The sequence below is a fragment of the Camarhynchus parvulus genome, chromosome 6, assembly GCF_901933205.1.
Source record: "Camarhynchus parvulus chromosome 6, STF_HiC, whole genome shotgun sequence".
Classification (NCBI taxonomy): domain Eukaryota; kingdom Metazoa; phylum Chordata; class Aves; order Passeriformes; family Thraupidae; genus Camarhynchus; species Camarhynchus parvulus.
Genome location: NC_044576.1, coordinates 14,305,747 through 14,329,718, shown reverse-complemented (window position 1 = coordinate 14,329,718; position 23,972 = coordinate 14,305,747). Strand labels below are relative to the sequence as shown.

Sequence of the window (23,972 nt, the reverse complement as noted above, 5' to 3'; positions counted from 1 at the left end):
AGGCCCATGGCCCAGGCAGTAGAAGGCAAAGGCCTGTCATGCTGTTGTTGAGGCTCAAAGAGACCCTTGTTGCTTCCTTAACAGAGGCCTTGTTTCCAGTGCCAGCATTTTTATCAGTCAGTTCTATCTTCTTTTAAAGAAAATTTATTTTCCCCTTGTTTGCTGCTGTTTTGAGTCACAGTAGATATTTAGCAGATTACTGTATCTTGGGCTTAGGTTTTTGAAGTGTGCTGTAATAGGTACATTTGTGTTCAGTGCTTGGTAGGTAATGTGCCCTTTCTTATGCAATTCCTATATATGTGACTAACCAGCTATTACTATCAAATTTAATAACAATCTTCTTCACCTGTTAGGGTTTTTTTTTCTGTTAAGTTAATTCCCTGTTATACAGCATGCTTTAGCAAATGAACAGCAGTGACATTTTGCTGCTCCTGTCAGACAAATACAGCTTGCATCTTTTGGATCTTTTGTGTGTCATGACCACTGACCTGAGCAAACACAGCACTTGCAGTGATTTCTTAGATGTGTCTTTTGGCTTCTCAGTGTTCAGCTCCCTGTTTCACTTTTGTTCATGTTGTTTAGTACTGCTAGGCTGTCATTTGTAGGTATGAATAAAATAATGATAGGAAAAGCTCTTGGGCTCTGGAACTTTATCTACTCTAAAACCGCTAAACCCATCCCTGATACAGTTTTCGTCCAGGGCATCTGTCACTTTCCAAGTGTGATAACAATCTTCCTGAGCCATGAGTCTGGGAGGATTATGTTAACAGCCAGGTTAACACCCCAGCTGAGAGTCAGAGCTTAATGGTATGGATGCCATCTGTCTGTTCTGCTTGGCCTCAGTGCCATATAAAGACTCTGAGAATATTCAGTGTACTCATTATATTAGGCAAAACCTCCTGGTCCATCTTCCTGTCTTCTCAATTTGGTCTTGTAGAATACTAGACAACCTGTAAGGCAAGCAGGTAATGTCTAATGTGCACAGCAGATATATTTACAACCCAGTATTCATGTGCTGTCAGCATTAAACACCAGAAGGTAAAGGCAGTTCCTGAAAGGAGTTCATTCAGCAGTTACAGTGGTATAAACAATTTACTTCTCAGTGTCATTTATTGAATAGTTTTTAAAATGTAAATTTAAATAACTTAAGATATTGCTTATAAAACCAAGAACAATACAGAGTTGTTAATGATCTTGTAAGCCACTTAAGCTGCTGACAAATTTATTCATTCAATTGGTATTCAAGACTGATGCCCTCTGCACATACAAGTCTTGCTTTTAAGGGTACTTCAGTTCTCTTTCTCCTGCTTATGCTTTCACTCTGCTCATAAGTAGTCCACTTCATACACAGAACCTCCACTCAAGGGGGTTACTGGCAACTGGCACAGGTAAAATAAGTGTTAGCAAATTAATTCACTCAAAGGGTGCCTTTTGTAGGTCTCACTGTAATGCAGGCATCTTTACCTTTCCTTTTATTCATGAAGGGCATTTGTTTAGCCCTAACCTCTTCTGTGAAGCTTTCTATAAAGGAGCTAAAGGTTTTTGGGCCTCCTGTGTTGGGTTTACTTGAGGATGTGGAGAGGAATGAGAGCTGGCATTATTTCTTGTAACAATAATGAGAGAATCTTTGGCTTACTCTGTTCATCATGAAGAAAGCTTTCCTTTACTCTGACAAAGAAAAGAGAATGTAGCAGGTTGTTCAGTGATCTGAGCATCTCAAGTTACAGCTAGTCTTTTTTTTAAATAGTGTTTGTGTGGATCTTGGGATTGGGGTCGTTTGAAGCTGTTTCAAAAGTGCTTTCAAAGAGGGTACTAACACCTATTTAAGGTCCTCTATCTTTGACCTTCTTCCCACTGACAGATAAGAACAGCTCAGAGGCACACAGAATAGTTATGGAAAAAATAGTAACATGAATTACAGTTTTAGGAATTGTAAGTCTTAATAAGCTCACACTTTCACCTCCCCTATTTCTGCCTTGCACTCATGGTCATACCTCTGAACTTGGAGCGTTGAGCTGACCTATCTGTATTGAACTGTCCTGTCTGAATACTCAGCTGTTTTGATATTTCTGACTACCCTTTTGAACCTGTGTCTTCTCAACTTGTTCATATAATATCAAAACAAAGGATGTGATGTTTTGTATGACAAAAAATATTAGCTCTTAGGATAGCTTGAAATGTTTGTTTGAGGTAAATCTTCAGCTACTGGTGTATTATTAAAACAGTTGCTAGTACTTGCTGTTCGTTCAGATCTTTGACTTGATACAGAACATTACATGAAAGCTCACAAGTTCTTCCCGATCACACTAAAGGATTTATTTTACTTGGTTTTGTTTCAAACAAAACAAACTTTAATGGAGAAGTACTTGATTCCATCTGCCTGAGTCTGGTAATTAATTTGTGGGGGATGGCCTTTAAAGAGACAGAGAAGAACTCCAGACATACAAGGGTAACAGCTCACAGGTTGCTTCTTTTGCTCAGGATGAATTCTCATGAGTATGTTTTCTTCTGACACTTATATTAACAAAATCTAAATAGGAATTGAATAGTGCTGATTATGTAAGGGTTAGATTCTGAGCACAAGATATTGCATAGGGCCTTCCACAAAACATTGATTTGGGAGTAGGGGTGTCTGAGAAGCAGATTTTTAAGCTGTTTCCAGCTCCCAGCAGTAGCTGAGTTTTGCTGTGACACTCCTGTCTGCTCGTGTATTTCAACTGTGTATTGGCATCTTTCAAGTGTGTGTCTGGAAGCCTTTCATAAGTACCTTGATTATGTTTCCTGTAGAAGAGTTACTTCAGTGGTGTTGAGTTCCCTTTGCTGTGTGTGGAATTGTATGTAAATGTTGGTATGTGTGATCCTGATGTGCATAAATAAATATGAACCTGAGATTGACAGGTTTAAGTTAGGCAGTGCATGGCAAAAAGTTGTTTTCCTTATAAATCAGACTGAAGTCCAGAATGTTAGTGTTACTTAGCTACATGGTGTTACTTTATTTTGCAGATTTAGTGTGGATGTAGTTCTTAAAAGATTTCTCCTGTGAAGGCCATGTTCAGTCTAAAACTGTGGAAAGATCAGTCGACTAAAATCTGTTCTTGTGATCCAAAAAACCTGCTCCATTTACATGACATTAGTGCACAGTTCCTACCCCTTTGCCCTCCAGCAGCTCTTGCCAGGTGGTGATGTTTTTGGTCTGACTTCACTGGCAGATAGACCACATCAGTGGACTTGACTGCTGACTGCTTAACAACATGATAATATTAATAACCCAAATGATCCAAATTCTTAATTACAGATATCGTTGCTCTAATTTGTTTACAGGGCATATTCATGCTAGATATAATACTATTTGATAAAAAATAGTGTTTAAAATGGGCAGAAATGCATCTAAAATATTAATATAAAAGCACAGATGTCTAAAACCCTTCCCAACCTTTGTCTGGATAGAAGTACATAGGAAGTGCTCTCCAAGATGAATTCTTCCCAATAGGAGTATATGCTGACTTCTTGGTGAAGTTTCTTATAATTGTTTATCTTAACACTTCATAGAGAGATCCAAACTTGTTTTCAGTGCTTTTTTCACTTTTTGTAACAATAGAAAAAGATGCAAATGCAATGACCCTTGCTGTAATCTAAGTACACTGTAAAATACAACAAAATATTGGTATTAGTTCCTTGTCCTGAGCAATATTTAGGCTAAAGAGCAGAAAATAGATCAAAATACTGCATTTTAGAGCTGTGTGATAGTGGTTAAGGAGAAATACAACAAATTTCTATCCTAATGCATTTTGGAGCATAGCATAGAAGGAGGGAGCATATTGATGGATCCTGAGTTCAGAAGGTGATTGAACTTTGTAATAAACAGGTGGATGGCATCAATGACAAACACATGCAAACCTTACAATTAATGGAACATTTGGCCCAGAATGAGTTGTCCTGCAGGTCAGAGAGGTGTTAGGTGTTGACACAAGTAAAGAGGGTGATGTGTTACAGGCATCAGTTGGAATGACCCCAATAGCACATCAGAAATCAATTTGGACAGCTCTTCTAGAGGAATAAATAGCCATCCTGGTCTTGGGCTTGTTGGAGAATGGGATTGTTAGGAGAGAACGTGATTGGAGTGGGCAGGGGAAGGGGGCCCTCTTGTGTTCCATTTGAGATCCCATTATTCCAGTTTCTCATGTCCTGTAGACAAAAAGGAGGAATTAGGAGGCTGTACTTTGTCCTTGAGCTATAACTCACTGGGGTTACAGAGATGCAGTGAGTAGCTCACAAGACTGAGCTGCTGCAATGGATGTGTCACATCTCTTCAGGGACAGGCAGGGAAGCCAAGGCGAGGTTGTGCTCTGCACAAAGGAATTACTGGGAAGCATGGTTCTCTGCTGTGGAATGAATGGGTCATAGGCCTGTCAAGCCTTCAGTATGCTTCAGAGTCAGAGGCCAAGGCAGCAGCCATTAATGCTGTGCTGGGCATTTGTTATACATAGCTTGATCAAAAAAAGGGAAGAGGATGAACCTTCCAAGCAACTGGGAGATACCTGCTAGTCAAAGGCCTTTTTTCCCAAGGACTATTTGAAACTATTCTGCAAGTACAGCAAGATGCTTGGGACACTATTTAGACACAGATTTTGGAAGGAGCTGCTAGGGCAAATGCTTTGTATTTGGCAGCCCAGGCTGTCATGGTGGGAGATAGCAGGGTTTCAGATCCTGAGAGAAATTAGGAGGGTAACTATCAGACTAAGGTCCAGAATTTTATCTTGTTTAAAGACCTGCTAAGTTGTGTCCTCCAAAAGGCTTGCTGTGAAGACAAAGGGGCACAGGACGTGTTGATTTCTGGAGACAGATTCCTTAGACGGCAAAAATTTCTTATTCCAATGTTCATGACAATAGCAGGCATGACAGTAAGCCTGCTGGGCTGCAGGGAGAGTTCCTGACTTCAGCAAAGCCAAATTCTCCAAAAGGTACTGGTATTGCTTACATGTACAAGAATGTTAAGCCAAAGCTTGGTTGGAGTTGAAACTGAGGGAGGTGGAAAGTACCAAAATGTGGAGAGCTCTTAGATGTATGTGGACAGCCAAAGGAAGAGTAAGCAGAACATGGTCCTGCTGATGAATGGAATAAGCATGGTGTGACAACAGAGGGGCTTGGTGTGGGTCTCAGAAGAGCTCTGAGGTACTCTGTACTTTCTTGGCAGGACCTGTTCCCAGGTGTGACAGGCTTTAAGCAGCAGAGTGAGATGCCATCTTTGCTAGAGGAAGATCGAGCTACAGAATGCTTAAGTAAAATGGTGAGATTTGCCCTGGGAAACTGGCTGACATGACTCCAGCACCTCTCCCCATCGGCTTTGAGAAATCAGGGCAATTGGGAACATCCTCAGTAACTGAAGGATCACAAATGTTACATGCATCTTCACAAAACTCTAGGAAGATGAATGAGTGAAATAAATGGTTATAGAGCATATGCCTTGGTGTAAGTCACATAACATAGGTCTGTATAAATTCTGTCTACAGGTATTTCCCTATGTGCTCTCTTCTGAAGCTTGGTTGTTAGCATTACAATGCCTCACGATAGGAGAACTTGGAAGTAAGCTTCAGGAAGTTTGGAAGTAAAGTGCTGTCAGCAGGCTGTCATTGAGGCACTGTCTTGCATAGCTGCATTTTGAAGTGGACGTGATAGTGTGGTACTTAACACTGGCAGCTTTCCCGCAGCCTATTTGTAGGATCAGTGGTGTTTTCCTATTGTTAGTATGGCTGAACAGGTGGAGAGAGATGAAATGGAGTTATGCATTGCCTGCAAGTCTGTGTAGCTGTTCAGATGACTTTGATTGCAGTGGCCTTAGTGCATGGCTGCAGAGCAAGATTGTCCTTTAGACTGGCACACTGTGTCTGTGCTGTCCTTGGTTCACTTCAGCCATTGGCAGCTCTGCTGTATCCCAGCACACACCAATGACAGGCAAAGGGAAGCTGCTGCCACTTCCCCTTATTGTGGCTGCTGGTTGTTGTAGCAGCTCAGTAGCTGTTCCATGACTGACAACCTGACACTTGTTCTGAGCTATGTCATTCCTGCTTGTGAGTTGAAACCTGATCTTAGAATGGCCTTTCTATGCAGGCTAGGCTTGAGGAAGTTTGAAATAATTTAAGTTTGCTTTTTTGTTTTGCTGTGAGGCAAATTACAGTGGCAAAAAAGACTCCATGTTGGAAGCCAGATTAACAGATTTGAATTTGTTTCTTCATATGGTCTATTCCTCATTCTGATTCTCTGTCATTACATATTACAAGCACACAGTGTAATTTTCTGTGTTTAAAAATTATTGGAAGATTATTCAAAATGATAATACAGTCTTTGTTTGTGTGTATTTTAATATATAAGCAATTAATAAAGGGTTTTGCAATGATACTACTCTTAAATTTTGATCCTTTGTACTTTAAGAGGTGGAGCCTCAATTGCCTTCATATAAATGAAGTAAAGATTCCTAAGAAAAAAAATAGAAATTTTTCTCTTTGAAGGTGCCATAATGATGCTCATGTAGTTTTACCAGGACACATGGAAGATGATAGCAAGAAGAAAATCTTGATTATGTTCAGCAGGGTTTCATCAAGACAGCTTCTTGTGGTTTTGAGACCAAGTCCTCTCTTGTTCAAAGGCTTGTAGTAGGTTAATAGCCACTGGCAGGGTTACTCCTGTAAGACTCAGGAGTTATTCTTGTTCAGGGACCTTTGCTATATTGCATTTTCTCTATGGTTCTTCTCCTGCAAGAGTTGCTCCTATTGAAGCATGTGTAAAGTTTATTGATAATTCTGTGAACGTGGAGCTTTGAAACAAGATGTAAACATTTCTCTGTAATGAGTTTTTGCAGTGAAGCAAAGCTCTCCTTTTCTGCATTAAACTACCATTGGTTTAGTTCTGTTTTTGAAAGAATATTTGGTTACAGCATTTCTCTTAGGTAAAAGCCTATCTAATCTGTAGATATTTTGAGAAAAGGGAAGATACAAGTTTGAATTACAAAATTTGAGTAGAAAATTCTGTTCTTTAGAACAACTAGGCTAATCCAAGTTAAGGGCTGGAATACTCTGGTAGGACACATAGTTTCAGGATATCTGGTTTTTTACTGTTTCTTTTGTAAAGTGAACTCTGTCTCAGTTACAAAAATATAACAGGCTTCCTTTACTAGTATTTGTAACTTTCTTGTACATAGAGATTGATATGATTGATTTCCTAGAAAGTGATATTGAACGTGACTTTTTAAATAAGATCCAAACTACGTTTGTTTCCAGTGCATGATGTGATTGATACGTAAGACACATAAAACTGTTTCTTTGATCACAAGCTCTCAGATAAAATACTTTTCAAATTTTCAGGGTAAACTGTTATTTCCAGAGTTTCTGCAGCAGACAAAAAAATCTTTTCTAGCTAAAAAGCGGGACTCATTAATCCTTATCCTTGGGGTCCACTTTGAAGACTGTTAGTTTTGGTTTTTAGCCTCCCTAAGTGAAAAGCAAATACATGGATTTGTTGCTAGTAGCATAGGAGAAAGGAACTGCAATTCCTAAGTGCTTGTTCAGGCACAGAATGAGATTCAGTGCTGTTTTCCATTCAGGTACACTTCTGCTGAAGACAATGCAATGCACTGATGTTTCAAAACAATAGTTGAACATCATACGTGGTGCCCTCAAGAGTGAAGTGCCTCTCTTTGTGGCACTGTTCTCAAAGAACCTGTCTGTCTTCACCTGTAAGCAGTGAAGTTCAAGGAATGGAGGAGTTGTGTTAGATCAGCACAGTGTCCATGGCATATATCACTGTTATTTGTGGAGAGGTTGCTGTGTCAGATCCTCCCTTAAGGGAACACACAGTTAATAGAATGCAGGAAACTGTACTAAAGTTTCAGCCAGTGGCATCTTCTGGAGAATATTGTGTTGAAGCTGCCTCAGGATGCTCTGGATGGATTATATTCTGGCTATGTGGAATTTTCAGTAAAATGTGCAACTGTATTGTCCATTGGAGAAGGCAAGAAATGTTGTGATCCTTTAATAAAAGGATGAGTGATACACTTACAAGCCAACTATAACCCTGAATTTCACCTTCTTAGAAGCGACTCAGCTATGATTATTTATTTTCCAGTGTGGATGCTAGCTGACTGACTGTTGTTTGATCTTAAGCTAAACAAAGTAATCTTTGTATTTAACAATAAAATGCAGCATTTCTAGGACTGTTCTAGGTGGTTTTAAAGTAAAAATAATAAATATAATTGCATCAAAAATGCTTCTTCAAACTTTCATATTAGCTGAGTTCCCTAGCTTCTCAGGTGAATAGGAAGCCACAAAGTCTTCATTCAATCCTGAGCAACCTGCTTTAGGAGGACCCTGCTTGAGCAGAGTGGTTGGCCAAGATGACCTCCAGTGGTCCCTTCCAACCTTAACTATTCTGCAAAATGAAATGATAAATTGATTTGTTCATTGCTATAGAACATAAAATATGTATTGAGAGCACTCAGATTGCAGGAGTGTCTTCAAAAAAATCTTCAGACTTCATTTGACTTTGACTTTGTTCTGTCACTTTTACTTTGTTCATTTGGTCTTTCCCAGCGTACCAGTTGTTTAATGTCTTTGTTTGCTGCTGCTTTGTATTTCACTGGCCTCTGTGCAGTCTGCATCTCTATTGTCTTACACCTTTGAAGTCTAGCCTGCACTTGCCACCATTTTAAAAGCAAAAGAACAAGTGTACTCCTTCAACAGATTAAAAAATTCAATTCAGCTGTCTCAAGCTAAATTTAAAACTGTGTTGTGATTTTTGCTTAATGTTATGAAGCTGAGGTAGTGATGTTTAGAAGTGTGTGGTAGGGAAAGAAGGATGTGTCATGGGCATTTGGAGATATGAGACTTAATCAAATAGCTGCTCTTGGCAGTTTGTAACTTGAAGTATGCATGAAACTGCTTTCATGCCATAGGAGTAAAAGGGGGCTGATCTGATCCTGATTTTTAGAAGATTTTCAGGATAGAGCTGGTGAGATATAAGTCTGTTTGCCTCACTGCAGACATGGCAATAAATTTATCCTAGTGAACACACAAGTAAATGCAGTGACTGGAGGAGGAAGATGGACTCTGCACTGTTTGCAAGAGGGAGTGATACTTAATAAATCTTACCAAGCTCTTAAAAAATGCCAAAAAGTGCAGACATTAAACTCATCTGGTTGGATCCAATTGTTTGGATGAAGCCAGACTAATTCTGTTTGCCTGTGTTTCAGGTGGTGGTTGCCAGTTTCAGATTGTCCCTTGGTTTTCTATGTTGGCCACTGTCCTGCTATCGAGCCTGGACCTCTGATCTCATGCTATTTAACTTGTTTGAAAATACAGAACCAAGTATAAAAAAAATTAGTAGTTAACTAGCTGAAAGTTTCTGGAGCCTGGCACAGATACATTAAAGTTACTGTTTCACATAAGTGTGTTGTGGATTCTGTAGCTATTTCAGGGGCGTCGCTAGGAATCCTGTAGTTTGAAATTACTGGATAATTATAAGTCAGTTTGTTTAAATGTATGTTTTAATGCCTAATTATCTCCTTAATTTGTGTTGAAGGCATAAAATTTATGTGTGTATATGAACTTTCGCTTGCTCAGATTGCATTTCTTCTAATTGTTTAAAATCTTGGATAAGATGAAGCCTCAGTGATTCTGGGGAGGTTTGTGTGACAGAAATCAAAGGCTGTAAATCGCATTTGGTGCATTGCTGTGCTGTGGAAGATAGAGATAAGGGAAGAAATAAAAATAATTAACGATATTTTGGCTGTTGAATTTTGTGATACTGTCACTCATATGCCCAGAAGATAAGAGAGACAACTCTTTGTTCTTGATTAGGTCTTACATGTTGTGGTTTTAGTTTTTTCTGTAGTATACAGTCTGGCTTGTTTACTCTTGGGGGTGGGGGGTGAAGAGCTCTGTTTTGTCCTGTGAGTGTTGCTACTGTTCATAATCTGATATCAAGGATTATACCTTAAGAAGGTTCTTCCAGGTTGCCACTTGGAGACTGTCCATTATTAGGATTAGGTAGACACAGTGAGGCTGCAGGTATCTGTTTAACAGGGGCATATTGTGCTCATTTCAGATGCTTCAGGATAGATACATGAGCTACCAAGATCAGTGTTTTTATTTACCTGCAACTTAGATCAATTGCTTGGCATCTCTTTGGTAAGTTTAATTTAATAGGTGTTATTCAAATCACAGAATCTGTTAAGAGAGACTTTCCATCTACGTGTAACCAAGATTGTTACCTCTGATTTATATTTTTGATCCTCTAGAACACGAGTATCTTGGAAAAGCATATGTTACATTTTAGAAAGGTAGAGGAAGAATACTGGCAGTTACTGCCATGCAGGTAACATTTCACTGTTTTAATGTAGAGTGAAAATGACCACTAAAAACGAGTCTCTAAATCCCCAGATACAGGAAAGGTACAGTGCACCAGTTTAGTAAAACTCTAAAGGTGCTTGTGGTTGTCTAAGTAATGATTCCAGACTCTTGTTTGGATCATGGTTTTTTATTCAGCTTCATAATATGTTTACCAAGAAATTATAGGTGCAGCCCCCTTATCTATGAGGAAAATGAAAGTAGAGTCCAAATAACTAATTAGAGTGTAGTGAAATGCAAGAATGAAACCTAGGTCTTGCAAATACCCTTCAAACACTTTCTATTAGTGCCCAAGACTTGAATGTGAAATTGGTAGGGTAAACTGTGAAGTTACTTGAAGCAATAAGTTCTCCTCATGGATTTCTTTTTAAAATCTAAGTTATTCTTCCTCTCTTTTCCTATGTTGAGGCTTCTATCACTACTTTTGTTACCTACCTCAATTTTGCATGTTTTTTTATGGGCAGTGACATCTTAGCATAAAACTTGGGTTTGTATGTTGTACACAAGGTGATTCAGAATTCTTTCTTGATACAAGTGAAGCTTTGTTTAAAATTAGGCAGAATAGGCTATGCAGTATAGGTCTGCTTTTGTACAATCGGAATTAAAGCAACTGTTCTTTACCTTCAACCTTCTTGGGATGCACTGTGGTGTTGAAGGTGGAGTTGGATGTTTCCTGTCGACAATAGTTGCATGTAGTGCCGAGATGTACTAAAATGTATCATCGAGCTATAAAAAAGTTCAAAATGCTGCAACTTTAAATGCTAAAATACCTTAATTTCCTTAATTTTTATGGTAGTGTTTCTTCTGTAAAACAAAATAAATTTACTTGCTGAGTTTCTGGTGGTACCACGCAGATGTAGGCAGGCTTCATGTAGCTCTGTAGGGGTAAGCAGATGTGGGATGGTATTCCTGAAGCTCTGGCGTTTTATCACAAATCATGCTAACAGATATGAAAGGCACACTACTTACTTCAGTATCTATCTTGTGATCACTTGAGATGTTGTAGGACGTCTGCTTTTCTGTGTAAATTTCTTTAGGCAAACTGGAGATTAGGCTATGTTCTATATCTGTGTATGTTTTTTCTAAATTCTGTTGTGGACCAAGAAAGGGAAGACCAATGTTTCAGGCAGAGTAAGCAGACAAATATTTGTACGTGTATTTTGTGTTTTTATCTAAGAAAAATACTTCTGTGTGTGGTTTGTGTATGGTAGACCATAGAGCAAAATAAGGAAACAGCCACTGCTTCTCTACAACCTGGATACCATATGCAACCTGTTAATAATATGCTTTTAATGTATAGCTGATTGGATTGGGAGAAACTTTGTGAAGAGGTTAGTAGGATTTGTTTAACAAACATGACATGACTGTACTAGATATGTTTTACATCAGTCTTTGAAAAATAAAAGTGAAAAATTGGAGGGGAAAAATGTTTTAAGAATATTGGAAAGCACAAGAACTGTACATTTTGGTGGATTCCAAATGACTTTAAGTAATGTAATTCCATAAACATAATGTCTGTGCTTATGGTGGAAGAAGCTTTTTGTAAACCTGGTTGTTTAAGGCCTGTGTGTTGGCAGTTTTTGGAAAGGCATAATCCCTCTGTGTATCACAGAGGGATGAATTACTATGAAAGGATACCTGTTATTAATGGTGGTATTTTTTTCTCTATACTGATTTGGTTTTACAAGTGGCATCTTCTGGTGTCTCCAAGCAGGTGTGTTCTACTCTAAATTGTAAAATGCTTTTAGAGCTGGAGAGTTAAAAGGGACTTACAATATATATAGACTATAAAATGAAGGTGGTTTATTATGTAATAGTGGATCAGTTACTGTCTTGAAGACTGCAAGCAGGAATTATGTGAATGTTCTTAAATGTGAATTAAAGGAGATTATTTTTTAATTATTTCTCTTAACTAATTCTCTGAGTAATTCATCTTGTGAATTATGTTAGCTCCAAAATACAACTTCTCGCTGTTTAATCAAAAACTTGTGTCACTTGGGGCTTCTTGAAGAAAAATGACTTAACTGGTATTACCCATGATACTTCCTCTTGAGATGCTTCTGCAAGTTCTTGGCTTCAGTGATGTATCTCATTTAACAGTAACGCTGTTTCTGTAACAGTGATGTAAGTGTTTCTCAAAAGACCAAAGAGTTGTAGTTTGAAGGAGAAGTTGTATGATGGGACCTATTACAAAACATGTTGGCTTTTTCTTCTCATCCTTGCCTTACTATTAGAAAAGGGTTTTTGGTTAATGTTTGAGTCTCATAACATAAGATCTGAGTCACTCACAAGAATTTGATCTTTCCTATGTCACTTTAATGATGAAAACTCATCTCTTTTATAGAGAGGGTTTATTTAATTGCAAGACATTGCAGTAGTTCAATCAGTCATGCTGATGATCTTTGGTATTAATTCCAACTTTCTTATGGGCTAATTAAAATTCCTTGCTTTTGTTATCTCCATAAGATATCCTGTTTCTTTTTATTCTAGGTTATTTACTTTCTAGAAGAGAGGGTCAAGCAGGATCCCCTGAAAAGCCATTGTCTGATCTGGGTCGTCTCTCCTACTTGGCTTATTGGAAAAGTGTCATATTGGAATACCTGAACTGCCACCATGAAAAACAAATCAGCATCAAAGGGATGAGCCGAGCTACTGGAATGTGTCCACACGATATTGCCACAACCCTGCAGCAACATAGCATGATAGATAAAAGAGAAGATAGGTCAGTGAATCTTGTAAAAAATTTTTGAAACTAAGACAAAACATTCTCTACTTGAAAAACAGTTGATGTGAAAAATGTCTGTGTAAAAGTTTGCCATTAAAATGAGTGATAACCATCTTACCATAGAGGTCAGTGCAGATGGGTCTTACATACAGAGCTTTTCTTCCCAGGGATTCTTTGGATGCTCTTTCATGTTAATGGTTACTAGATGTGGCCAGCTCAAAACATTTTCAGTTAAGAGCTTTTTTTCATTCAGTATAATCTTCCCTAAGTGTTCCCAGCTCTTGCTGTGCAAATATTTTGTTTGAATACCAGTAAGAGAAAAAATGGTGTTTGTGGGTGGCAGTCTCTCTTTCCACACCTCCTCTTTCAATCATTGCTGAATTCACATAAACCATGGGATCAGATCAACTCTACAGGAAGTGCTCCTGCTCAAGGTACTGGTAATACAAGTTTCTGTTTAATGTTATGATCAATGTTGAAAGTCAGTGCACTGAGAAGGTGAGTTCCTGTTTTGTGAATATCTTTTCTTCATGCTCTTGATGGGTATTTTAGAACTTTTCTGGGTTGTTGTTCTTGTTTGGTCTTTTTCTTTCCATAAAATGTCTTAAATGGCTTTCAATGGTATTTGTGTTTCTGAAGATGATCTTAATTCTTTATGGATGTTCCAATCATAGAAACTTTAGAATGAAGCAAAGCTGCCTTACAAACATTGTCCTGCCAAAACAATAAAATTAAATTCAGGAAAAGTTCAGCCTCAGTAATTTTTATGTGTCCCAGCACTAGTATTCAAAAGTAGTAATTTTTGAACCAGTAAGAATGCAAGTCTTCAAAAAAGATTGGTTTACAAGAGGGAGTATGAGAGTAGTAAGAGGAGTGCTGGCATTGCCTTAAGCCTCTTCTGGAGTACTTAGTTATGGACAACCTGAGGACAAATGTATTTCAAGGGAAGTTTTTCCTACATGTAGTGAAGTAGAAGTTTGTCACAATTCTGGAAAGAGTTCTGGATCTGATTTCTTTTTTTAAACTTTGTTTTTCACTGAATGTTGTTACTTCACCAACCTGATTTTTAAAGCGCTTGAAATGCTTGCTACTCGTTGTTTAGAATTGTGTAGTTGTTTGTAACAGGGGAGTTTGATGGGTTATGTGCTAATATATTAGCATACTGTGCTATTTTATTAGTCTTTACCCACTTTCGATATGCCACTTCATAGTAATTGGAAGGTCATGTTGTACTTCATTAGCACAGGACTAAAGTATATCTGTATGCATCATTAGAAAACCTGTGCTTCTGACTTGCTTTCTTGTCCCGTTCACTTATGTCTTCAGCTGTAACATTATGACTTTCTCACTCTTGACTTGATGATCCACAGAGTTTTCTATGTTTGTATGTAATATTAAAATTAGAAATTGTTCTGGCAGTGATTGAATTGCCAACACTAAACCTCTTGAATTAGGTTTAGGGTAGTCAACTATAAAACCTTTACTTTGCTCTCTGTTGCCCTAGTGATGGTTAATATTGAGCTTTCACTTCATAAACTGTTGTTCCTTCACTTCCTCTCAGTAAACAGTCAGTAGTGTAGGGATGTTATCACTGTGTGTAAGCTGGATTATTAGAAGTATTTTTAGTTTGATGGATTCTTTCATTTACCCATATTTTTTCACAGGTTGTTTTGCAAAAGGATGTCAACTATAGAAAAGCTGTTGCAGGTGATCCCTTTCTAAACTAAATTACTGTTTATTTGATTGTAGATTTGTAATTATTAGAAGGGAAAAGCTGATTTCAAGTCACATGGAGAAACTGAAAGCAAATCCACGCATCAATGAAGTAGATCCCGAAAGCTTGAGATGGACTCCTTTGTTAGTTCCTAATGCTGCAGTTTCTGAAGAAGAGAGGGAAGCAGAAAAGGAGGTAATATCAGAGATATCTTCTGAATTTCTCTTCCTTTGGCTTTTCATAACTCTGAATAATCAACATTAGACTGTCTTAAATAAAGCAGATTTAGCTTTGACCACTACATATTGCTATTGCAATGCAGAATTTTTGGAAGCTGTGCAGCAACACATGGTAACTTTGGGGGAATGCATATGAAAATTTAAAATGTGAATCACTTGTCATGGAGCTGTATTTATCACTCTTGAGGTAGTCAAAGAGCATGTAATCAGATCAAATTTGGTGCAGAGCTCAGGGGCTGCACTTTCAATCGATTCTTTGTGTTCTCAACTTGCTCAAAGTGATCCAGTCAGTGGGCATGTAATGTAGTGCTAAAGGACTTAAATCAATTCGCTGCATCATTAATAGTGCTAAATATCCCATGAAATGCAATCTTCTTTGGTTTGTTATCTGTTAACTGTTGTAAAGGAGCAACTAGATGATTCAGCTGAAATGTTGTTGCTAGGTTAGCCAGCAGTGCTAATCAGGGTTGACTTATTTTAACTATTTAGCTGAATGCAAAGGATATGGCTAAGTAAATGCTGTTTCAGTGACCTGTTATTTTAACCTCAACCCTTCAGGCTGAGCGTCTTATGGAACAAGCTAGCTGCTGGGAAAAGGAAGAGCAAGAAATATTCTCCACAAGAACTAATAGTAGGCAATCACCTGCAAAAGTACAATCTAAAAATAAATATTTGCGATCTCCAGAAAGTGTGGCCGTGGTGGGGGAGCGAGGGCAGTGCACAGAACAATCTAAGGAGAGCAGTGAGGAGGATGGCGGGGATGAGAATCAGCAGAGTTCGCCTCCCCGGCTGACCAAGCCCCAGTCGCTGGCCATGAAGAGAAAGGTGTGTTACCTTAGTGCTTCATTCAAAGCCATTTGTCTCTGATTTCAATCAAATCCTTGCCATCCAAGTAATAACCTGCTTTTTTGCAGACATTTATTAGACTGTTTTAATCCTTTATGTGTTATCTGAACACTTAACTACTCCTCTCCCCTCTTTTCTGCACTTCATCCAGTTTTTATCTTTTGGATTTTCCACAGAACTATAAAATACTAGTGACATAAAAAATCAGAATTTTCTGTTAATTTTTAAACTAGAGATTGCCCTCTGGTGTTTGGCATTGGTATTGGTTCCATATCTTAAATGGTTCTTTCTTTTTTTGTATTAAGATGGAGTCCAGCTTGTGGGGTTTGTCTTTTTGGGTTTTTTTAATATAGGAGCTCCTAAAAGGGAAGTACTGTTTTTCAAAAGAAATGTTGTTAAAACAGAAGGAGGTTTTTTACCCTATTCTTCGAATTTAAATGTTAAATTCTGGTTACTGCCATGTTTGCACTAATTTTTTAATTTCCTTTAAAAATCAACTCTTTGAGTTGCTTAAATTAGTAAACTTAAGAATCCCAAAATTTTAAAGCACTCACCTTTATATTTAGGTATCTCTGGTGAGAATTAGGAAGTTGGATTGTCCCTTTGGTTATACTTTGTGAGCTTACTTTAAAGTAACCATAAATCTCTGAGAACGTATAATAATAGGAAAACAAAATCTTGAACAGTTTTTTTTTAATAGCAGCCAACTGTGGGATGCTTGAGGTGCACTTCTTCGATGTTATCTCTTTTTCTGTGTACCTAGTTATTTCTAAAACTAGCAGAAACCCAAAATATAGAAGAATAAGCTTTGGTACGTGTGAAGGTTGTTGTGGAATTATAAATTTACAGAGGAAAAATGTGTGAGTGCAATTTATGTAACAGTGCTATGAATATTATTTGACAGAAGAAGGTAAAAGACACTTCAATATAAAGAAAATTCTAGTCTTCATTTTCACTTACAGAAAGGTTTGTATGTATATGTATTTTAACTGTTTAGACATTTTACTTTTAGATTCTGTCTACATTGGAATTTGATGCCATGTCAGGTGTTTTTTTGAATAAGTAAATGGATTATTATAAAGTTGCTCTACAAAAATTCATGTCCAGAATCAGTTAATGAACAGGAATGTAGGAAGAGTTTGATTTGTGGAATTATTTTTCAGAGACCCTTCATACTGAAAAAGAAAAGGGGCCGTAAGCGCAGAAGGATAAACAGCAGTGTTACAACAGAGACAATTTCTGAAACAACCGAGGTGTTGAATGAACCATTTGATAACTCAGATGAAGAGCGTCCCATGCCACAGCTGGAACCCACCTGTGAGATGGATGGAGAAGATGATGACTTGAAGCCTGTGATTAGAAAAGCTTTTGAGTATCAACCTGGGCAACAGAAACAGGAGGAAGAAGAGCAGAACAAGGAGGAGAAAGATACTCATTGTTACAGGCGTGATGAAAATTGTACAGGTAAACTTAAAATGTTCTCACATCTTCACAAAAATAATTTTGTTGGGTTGCCTTCAAAAGAAGTGTTTCTTTTTGTCATGCATCTGGAAATTTTTAATGAGATGTATTTAGCTGTTGTTATTATTATAATCATTTGCTTTTTGTGTTCAGGAAACAAACCTTATCCAGTCTGAGGCCTTGAAGTTCTTGTCATATTGTCAAAAACAACTTCTATGTCCCTACAGCAGGGCATTTCACTCAACAGTGCAAAGGGTATCACTGGAATATTGTCCACTATAGTTTTTGAATCAGTGGTAAAGGATACAAACAAAAAGTAACAAAGTATTTGATTTACACAAACATCTCTCTATTCAGTATTGTTGGTAATTCAGTGAAATGTTTGGTGCTTCTATGCCATAATATATCCTCAGCACCAGGATCCTGTTTTATTTCCCCACAAAAGAGACAAATTTAACTGTGTCCTTTCAAAGCTGCTTTTCTAGTTTGATTTCAAGGATATTTCCGGTCAGAAAAATTAATGGATGGATAGTGAAACTACTAACAATCTATTCTGAATGTACACTCTTCCCTTGACCTCCTGGCCCTCAAATTATGCTTATCAGTTTTAATTCCAGAATGAATGACTAGACTCAGGTCTGTGTATTTTCTCTAAGAGGCCAGTAGCTACTACTTCAGTATTTTTGTAATTGCTTGGGAAGTTCCATCCTTGTTATCCTCAGTGAGGGATCGGGGCAGATTTCTATTTCAAACAGCTGTTGTGTGATGTGGTACATTAGAATATTACCACTTTTTCCAGCTTCTCAAGAGAAACTATTTAAACTAATAGTAGCAAGTTCCAGCTCTGTCCCAGTGGTCAGGTTTGCACAGTTTTATGTAGACTGGTGTTTTTTATTTGCCCGTGAACCACGTCATCACAATATAGAAGTATCACTGAAGCCATTACACTCTCAAGTGCAACATGTTATATCTTGATAATTTTCCTTTTTTTCTGGAGTATGTGTAGGTGGTATCTGCAGAGAAATGAAAGAGGTGAATCTGTTTGGGTTCTTTTTTTTTTTTAGTCAATGGATTAGTTTCGTTTTCTGATGCACTGTATGTGTAATTTTCATTATCTTTTGCCTTCTATCATCTCTTGCGAACCATGTAATGAGATGTTGCCCATGAGAAAGTACTAGATTGAACCGTCTTTTGTTCAGTATTGGTATTAAAAGATTATTATATATTTTTTATGGTTTGTCCTCCAGAATGGTCAAAGAGGAAACTCAAGACTTTCATGTCATTACTGTCAAAAAAGATGAATGTGTGTTAGATCAATGTCTATATAAAGTGAAGGCATACTTCTATTCTAAAACCAAAGGTGGAAAATCAAGTATTTGGACAGTATTTGCTTTAGTTTACATGTCTTGTCATTTAAATCTCTGGGATTTTTCTAATGTATAAATGGTGGTTCTGATAGGGTCTGTTAAAAGGCCACCAAACCTTAACATAACTGTGTAGTATGTTTGAGCTGTAGATACTACATCCCATGAAATGCAATGTGTTTTGAGACCTGTTTATAACTTTTGTTTTATATTTTCTTAATGCATTTTGAGTTTATAAATTATTTTCAGGTTTATATTGGAAAATATTGATTAGTCTGCAAGCTAAGACTTTTTATTTTTTGTCTCTATTACCTCCCAAAGATACTACAGAGGATGTAGCTGTGTTGGAAGAAAGCACTAAAGACAATCTTGAACCTTTAAAGAGTAAGCAGGGTTGGCCCAAAGGAGTTAAACGTGGTCCATCTAAATGGAGGCAAAGCAAAGAAAGAAAACCGGGCTTTAAGCTTAATTTGTACACTCCACCTGAGACTCCCATGGAGCCTGACTATCAGGTGCAGGTGGAGGAACAAAAGGAAGTAGCTGAAGACAAGCCCTGTTCAGTTCCTGCTGTTACAGAGGAAGCTATTAAAGAACCTCCTGAAGCACTGCCACCACCAGATGATGAGGTGAAAGAAGTAGAACCTGAACCTCTGCACCCACCCAGTGAACCCTTTGAAAAACAAGAAAATGATGCTATGAAAGCTGGGGAAGAGGAAAGGAGCATAGAGGAAGATGGAATCAATTCAAAAGATCAAGAAAAAGACAAAGCAGAAGAAGTTTTTGTGCAGAAAGAGGAGTCTGTGCATTTGGATGATCAGGAGGAAGAGGAGGAGGAGGATGAAGAACCTTCTCACAATGAAGATCATGATGCAGATGATGAAGATGATAGTCACATGGGTTCAACAGAAGTGGAGAAAGAGGAATTGCCTGGTGAAGCTTTCAAAGAAATGCTGGAAACTCAACAATCTTTTTTAGACGTAAATGTTCAAACTGGTAATTCAAATCAGGAGGAGTTAATGGATTGTGGTGTTGACCTTGCAGCTGATGAGTGTGCAAGTGACCAGAAAGAACTTGCTACAGATTCAGACCCAGTACCTGAATCTGATGATGATCATGTAGACAACAACCAGGACCAAAAAGCTGGTGAAGAATTACATTCCGATTTCAAGGGAGAAAGTACTGAGACCATGGAGATTGACTCAGAGACCGTTCAGGCAGTACAGTCCCTAACCCAGGAAACAAGTGAACATGAAGATACATTTCAGGACTGTGCAGAGACTCAAGAGGCCTGTAGAAGTTTGCAGAACTATGCCCACAACGACCAAAGTCCCCAGATGACCACACTGGATGACTGTCAGCAGTCTGACCACAGCAGCCCAGTTTCATCTGTGCACTCTCATCCCAGCCAGTCAGTTCGTTCTGTTAATAGTCCAAATGTTGCTCCTTTAGAGAACAGCTATGCTCAGATCAGCCCAGATCAAAGTGCCATTTCTGTGCCATCTCTGCAGAACATGGAGACCAGCCCAATGATGGATGTTCCCTCAGTTTCTGATCATTCACAGCAAGTTGTGGATAGTGGGTTCAGTGACTTAGGAAGTATTGAGAGCACAACAGAAAACTATGAAAACCCAAGCAGTTACGATTCTACAATGGGGAGCAGTATCTGTGGAAACAACTCTTCTCAAAACAGTTGCTCATACAGCAGCCTTACGTCTAGTAACCTAACACAGAGTAGCTGTGCAGTGACCCAGCAGATTTCTAACATTAATGGGAGCTGCAGTATGATGCAACAAGCAAACATCAATTCTCCTCCCACTTGTAATGTAAAATCTCCCCAAGGTTGTGTTGTTGAAAGGCCTCCAAGTGGCAACCAACAGTTATCCCAGTGCAGCATGGCTGCTAATTTCACTCCACCTATGCAGTTGACTGAAATCCCCGAGACTAGCAATGCCAACATTGGATTATATGAAAGAATGGGGCAGAGTGAATTTGGAGCAGGGCATTACTCACAGCCATCTGCCACCTTCAGCCTTGCTAAACTGCAACAGTTAACTAATACGCTTATGGATCATTCTTTGCCTTACAGCCATTCAGCTGCTGTAACTTCCTATGCAAACAGTGCCTCTTTGTCTGCCCCCTTAAGTAACACGGGGCTTGTTCAGCTTTCTCAGTCTCCACATGCTGTTCCTGGAGGACCCCAAGCACAGGCTACCATGACCCCTCCCCCTAACCTTACTCCTCCTCCCATGAATTTGCCACCTCCCCTTTTGCAGCGTAATATGACTTCATCGAATATTGGAATATCCCACACCCAAAGACTGCAGACTCAGATGGCCAGCAAAGGTCATGTCTCTGTAAGAACCAAATCCACACCTCTGCCACCTGCTGCTGCAGCCCATCAGCCCCAGATTTATGGGCGAGCTTCACAGACTGTGGCCATGCAAGGGCCCGCACGGACCTTAACGATGCAGCGTGGCATGAACATGAGTGTAAATTTGATGCCAGCCCCTGCTTATAATGTCAATTCAGTGAACATGAACATGAACACCCTTAACGCTATGAATGGTTACAGTATGTCCCAGCCAATGATGAATAGTGGGTATCACAGTAATCATGGGTATATGAATCAAACCCCTCAGTACCCTATGCAGATGCAGATGGGAATGATGGGAACTCAGCCATATGCACAGCAGCCAATGCAGACAGCACCCCACAGTAACATGATGTACACTCCCCCGGGCCACCACGGCTACATGAACACAGGCATGTCCAAGCAGTCTCTCAATGGCTCCTACATGAGGAGGTAGGCCCTGGCAGAGACACGCTACCCAACTGGCGTATGGCATTGATCTGCACAAATACCTTTGGAGAGTACGATTTCAAAACCAGCAATTGGTGTGAATGCAAAAACATTTGTTGGCACCATTTAAAAGCTGTATGCAGCAGAAAGCCTTATACAAGTTTTTCTTTATTTCATGCTTTGTTGGTTTTTTTCTTTTTCTTTTCTTTAGTTTCATTTTGTTCTGTTTTGGGGTTTTTTGTTTATTTTTTAACATTGTGAGATTTAACTTCTCTTTGGGGGGAATTAGGTGGTTTTCCATTTTTTGTTTATTTCATTGAGCTTGAAGTTCTCTGGAAAGGAAGAACTCTTTCTATGAACTGCAATTACACAGCAGCTGATGGTTCAGAGCCATTTTATGTGCCTGCTCCCATTAAAAATGTGGATAAATAGACTCCAAAACTATCAGACAGTACTGGATCATGAGCTTTTTCTCTCTCCTTTCCCCACATGTAAATGCCTTTTAGCAGTTCTTTTATTGTATTATTTTGTTTCTGAAGGTGACACTTCTGCATGCCGCTAATGTCTTTGTTAGTGACAGTGCATTTTGTAGTACTGTACAAGTGTTGTGCTTAACAGTAAGCCATTTCTTAATTTTTTTGCCTTGATTAGGTTACCCTAGTTTGAGGGGTAAAAAAACCAGAACTATATTTTTGTTAATTATAAAACTTGTAAAAATAATAAAAAAAAAAGCTGCAAAAGCTATTCACATTTTGGTTAGTTCAAAGGGTTTTATTGCTGTATGTTTAGTGTAAAGTTGAGACTCTTTTCCATTTTTGTGACCAGTTTCTTTGGGGCTGGGTAGGAAAAAAGGCAGCTTTCTGTTTTATAAAAACTTATGTTTTTTTGTTGATTGAAACATCTCAGTGTTTATTTGTCAAGTTTTGAAACATTTTCGTATATGTCCAAATACTTGGCAGGATTTAAAAAAAAAGTAGTGAATTTGGTGTAAAGTTGCTATTTTATGGAAATGCCTCTAACTTTACATTTTCATTCCATCTGTAGATTTTTCTATCTTTATAAAATATTGGAGTTATTTTTTAAGGGAAAAAATAGAGCAGTAGCGTGTGAATAGCTCAAACTAAGCTTACAGATCGCATGTAAAAAGGCAAAAGTTATTTGTGTCTGTTTATATTGCTTCCTTTTTTGTAGCCTTTGTACCTGTACAGAGTGACTGTAAGGGCCGAACAGAAGAGGCTTGATACATGTAAAAATAGGACCCAGTGACACTCTTGTATTTATCTGTTATCTTTTTAGTCAGTCACTTAAAAAAATACCCACAAAAGACCCACCCAAGCAACAAAAATAAAAACTGCAAAAAACTACACCCCCCCCAAGCTGTACATTTTAACATAAAATAAATTATGATGAGCCATTTTTAGCCTCTTGTGTCTTGTCATAGTTTGATGTTGCATGGGAATTACCTCCTGAAACAGTGTTTGTTACAGTGCTCTCACGTGCTTGATCTAAAGCCCATTACAGTTGGTGGCGTTTGGATTAGGCTGTTTAGAGCTTAAGTGTAGGTTACTCATCATAATTGCATACACCCTGTGAAAATAAGGAATACTTAAGATTATTTTTTTAATAATCTTAATAAAATATTGAATATATGTATTTAATGCCTTACAAGGTTGTCAATATTTAATGTATGAAATTTCTTTCCTACAGAAGGTGTGAATATATATATATATCTATATAAAAGGATATATGATAGTAACAGACATGGTGTTTGAACTGTATTTTAATGATAGAATTGTAATCTCTTCCTTTGTCATTGTTGCTGGGTGACAAGATGATGCAAATTCTGCATTAAATGTATGGGTTCTGTGTATATGCATGTATGTGGGCACACACAAACATACACAGAGATGAGCACTTCTCATGTAGCAACAGAAAGTCTGTTAAAGACAAGAAGGCTGTCTCTATGTGATCTCGCGAGTGGACAAATTTAAATGTGAGATGTGTGAACCTACATCAGAAAAAGTCCTTGTAATAATTTTTCAGAATGCTTCTAATGTGAATCTTGCCACTGTCCTGCAGTAAGGTTACTAGTTAGGGTGAAAGAGTGGCCATCTTGAATGAAATCTGTCCCCATTCCAGTATGTAAAATAGCTTTAAAGGTAATATCTCATATATCTTAAAGAAATGTGAATTTCTTTAAATAAAACCATTACTGTGTGGTGGTGCCAAATCAAGAAATTGATACTACAGATTCATGTGCATGACCTGTTGAGTTTTAATACAATGGAGCAGCAGTCTAAAATAGTGAATCTGAATGAGAGCTAAAATTGCTCATCAAATGGTAACCTGGAATAACTTGTGTTTTAGGAGTTCCAAATACCTGATAAGGAGAGCACCATACAAGAAAGATCTTGGTTCATGCCCTT

General features: G+C 38.2%; 1 protein-coding gene across 5 annotated transcripts in view; it reads left to right on the top strand.

The window, feature by feature from the left end:
• Positions 1–22,960, top strand: part of KAT6B (lysine acetyltransferase 6B) — a 102,576-nt gene extending 79,616 nt beyond the window's left edge. For all 5 annotated transcript variants that reach the window (XM_030951074.1, XM_030951072.1, XM_030951077.1 and 2 more), the window contains 5 exons: positions 12,888–13,119; positions 14,872–15,031; positions 15,634–15,900; positions 17,085–17,385; positions 19,068–22,960. In XM_030951074.1, the coding sequence (XP_030806934.1) occupies positions 12,888–13,119; positions 14,872–15,031; positions 15,634–15,900; positions 17,085–17,385; positions 19,068–21,553 (3,446 nt within the window). In that variant the 3' untranslated portion in view covers positions 21,554–22,960. The remainder of the gene's footprint in view (positions 1–12,887; positions 13,120–14,871; positions 15,032–15,633; positions 15,901–17,084; positions 17,386–19,067) is intronic.
• The last annotated feature ends 1,012 nt before the right edge of the window (positions 22,961–23,972 follow it).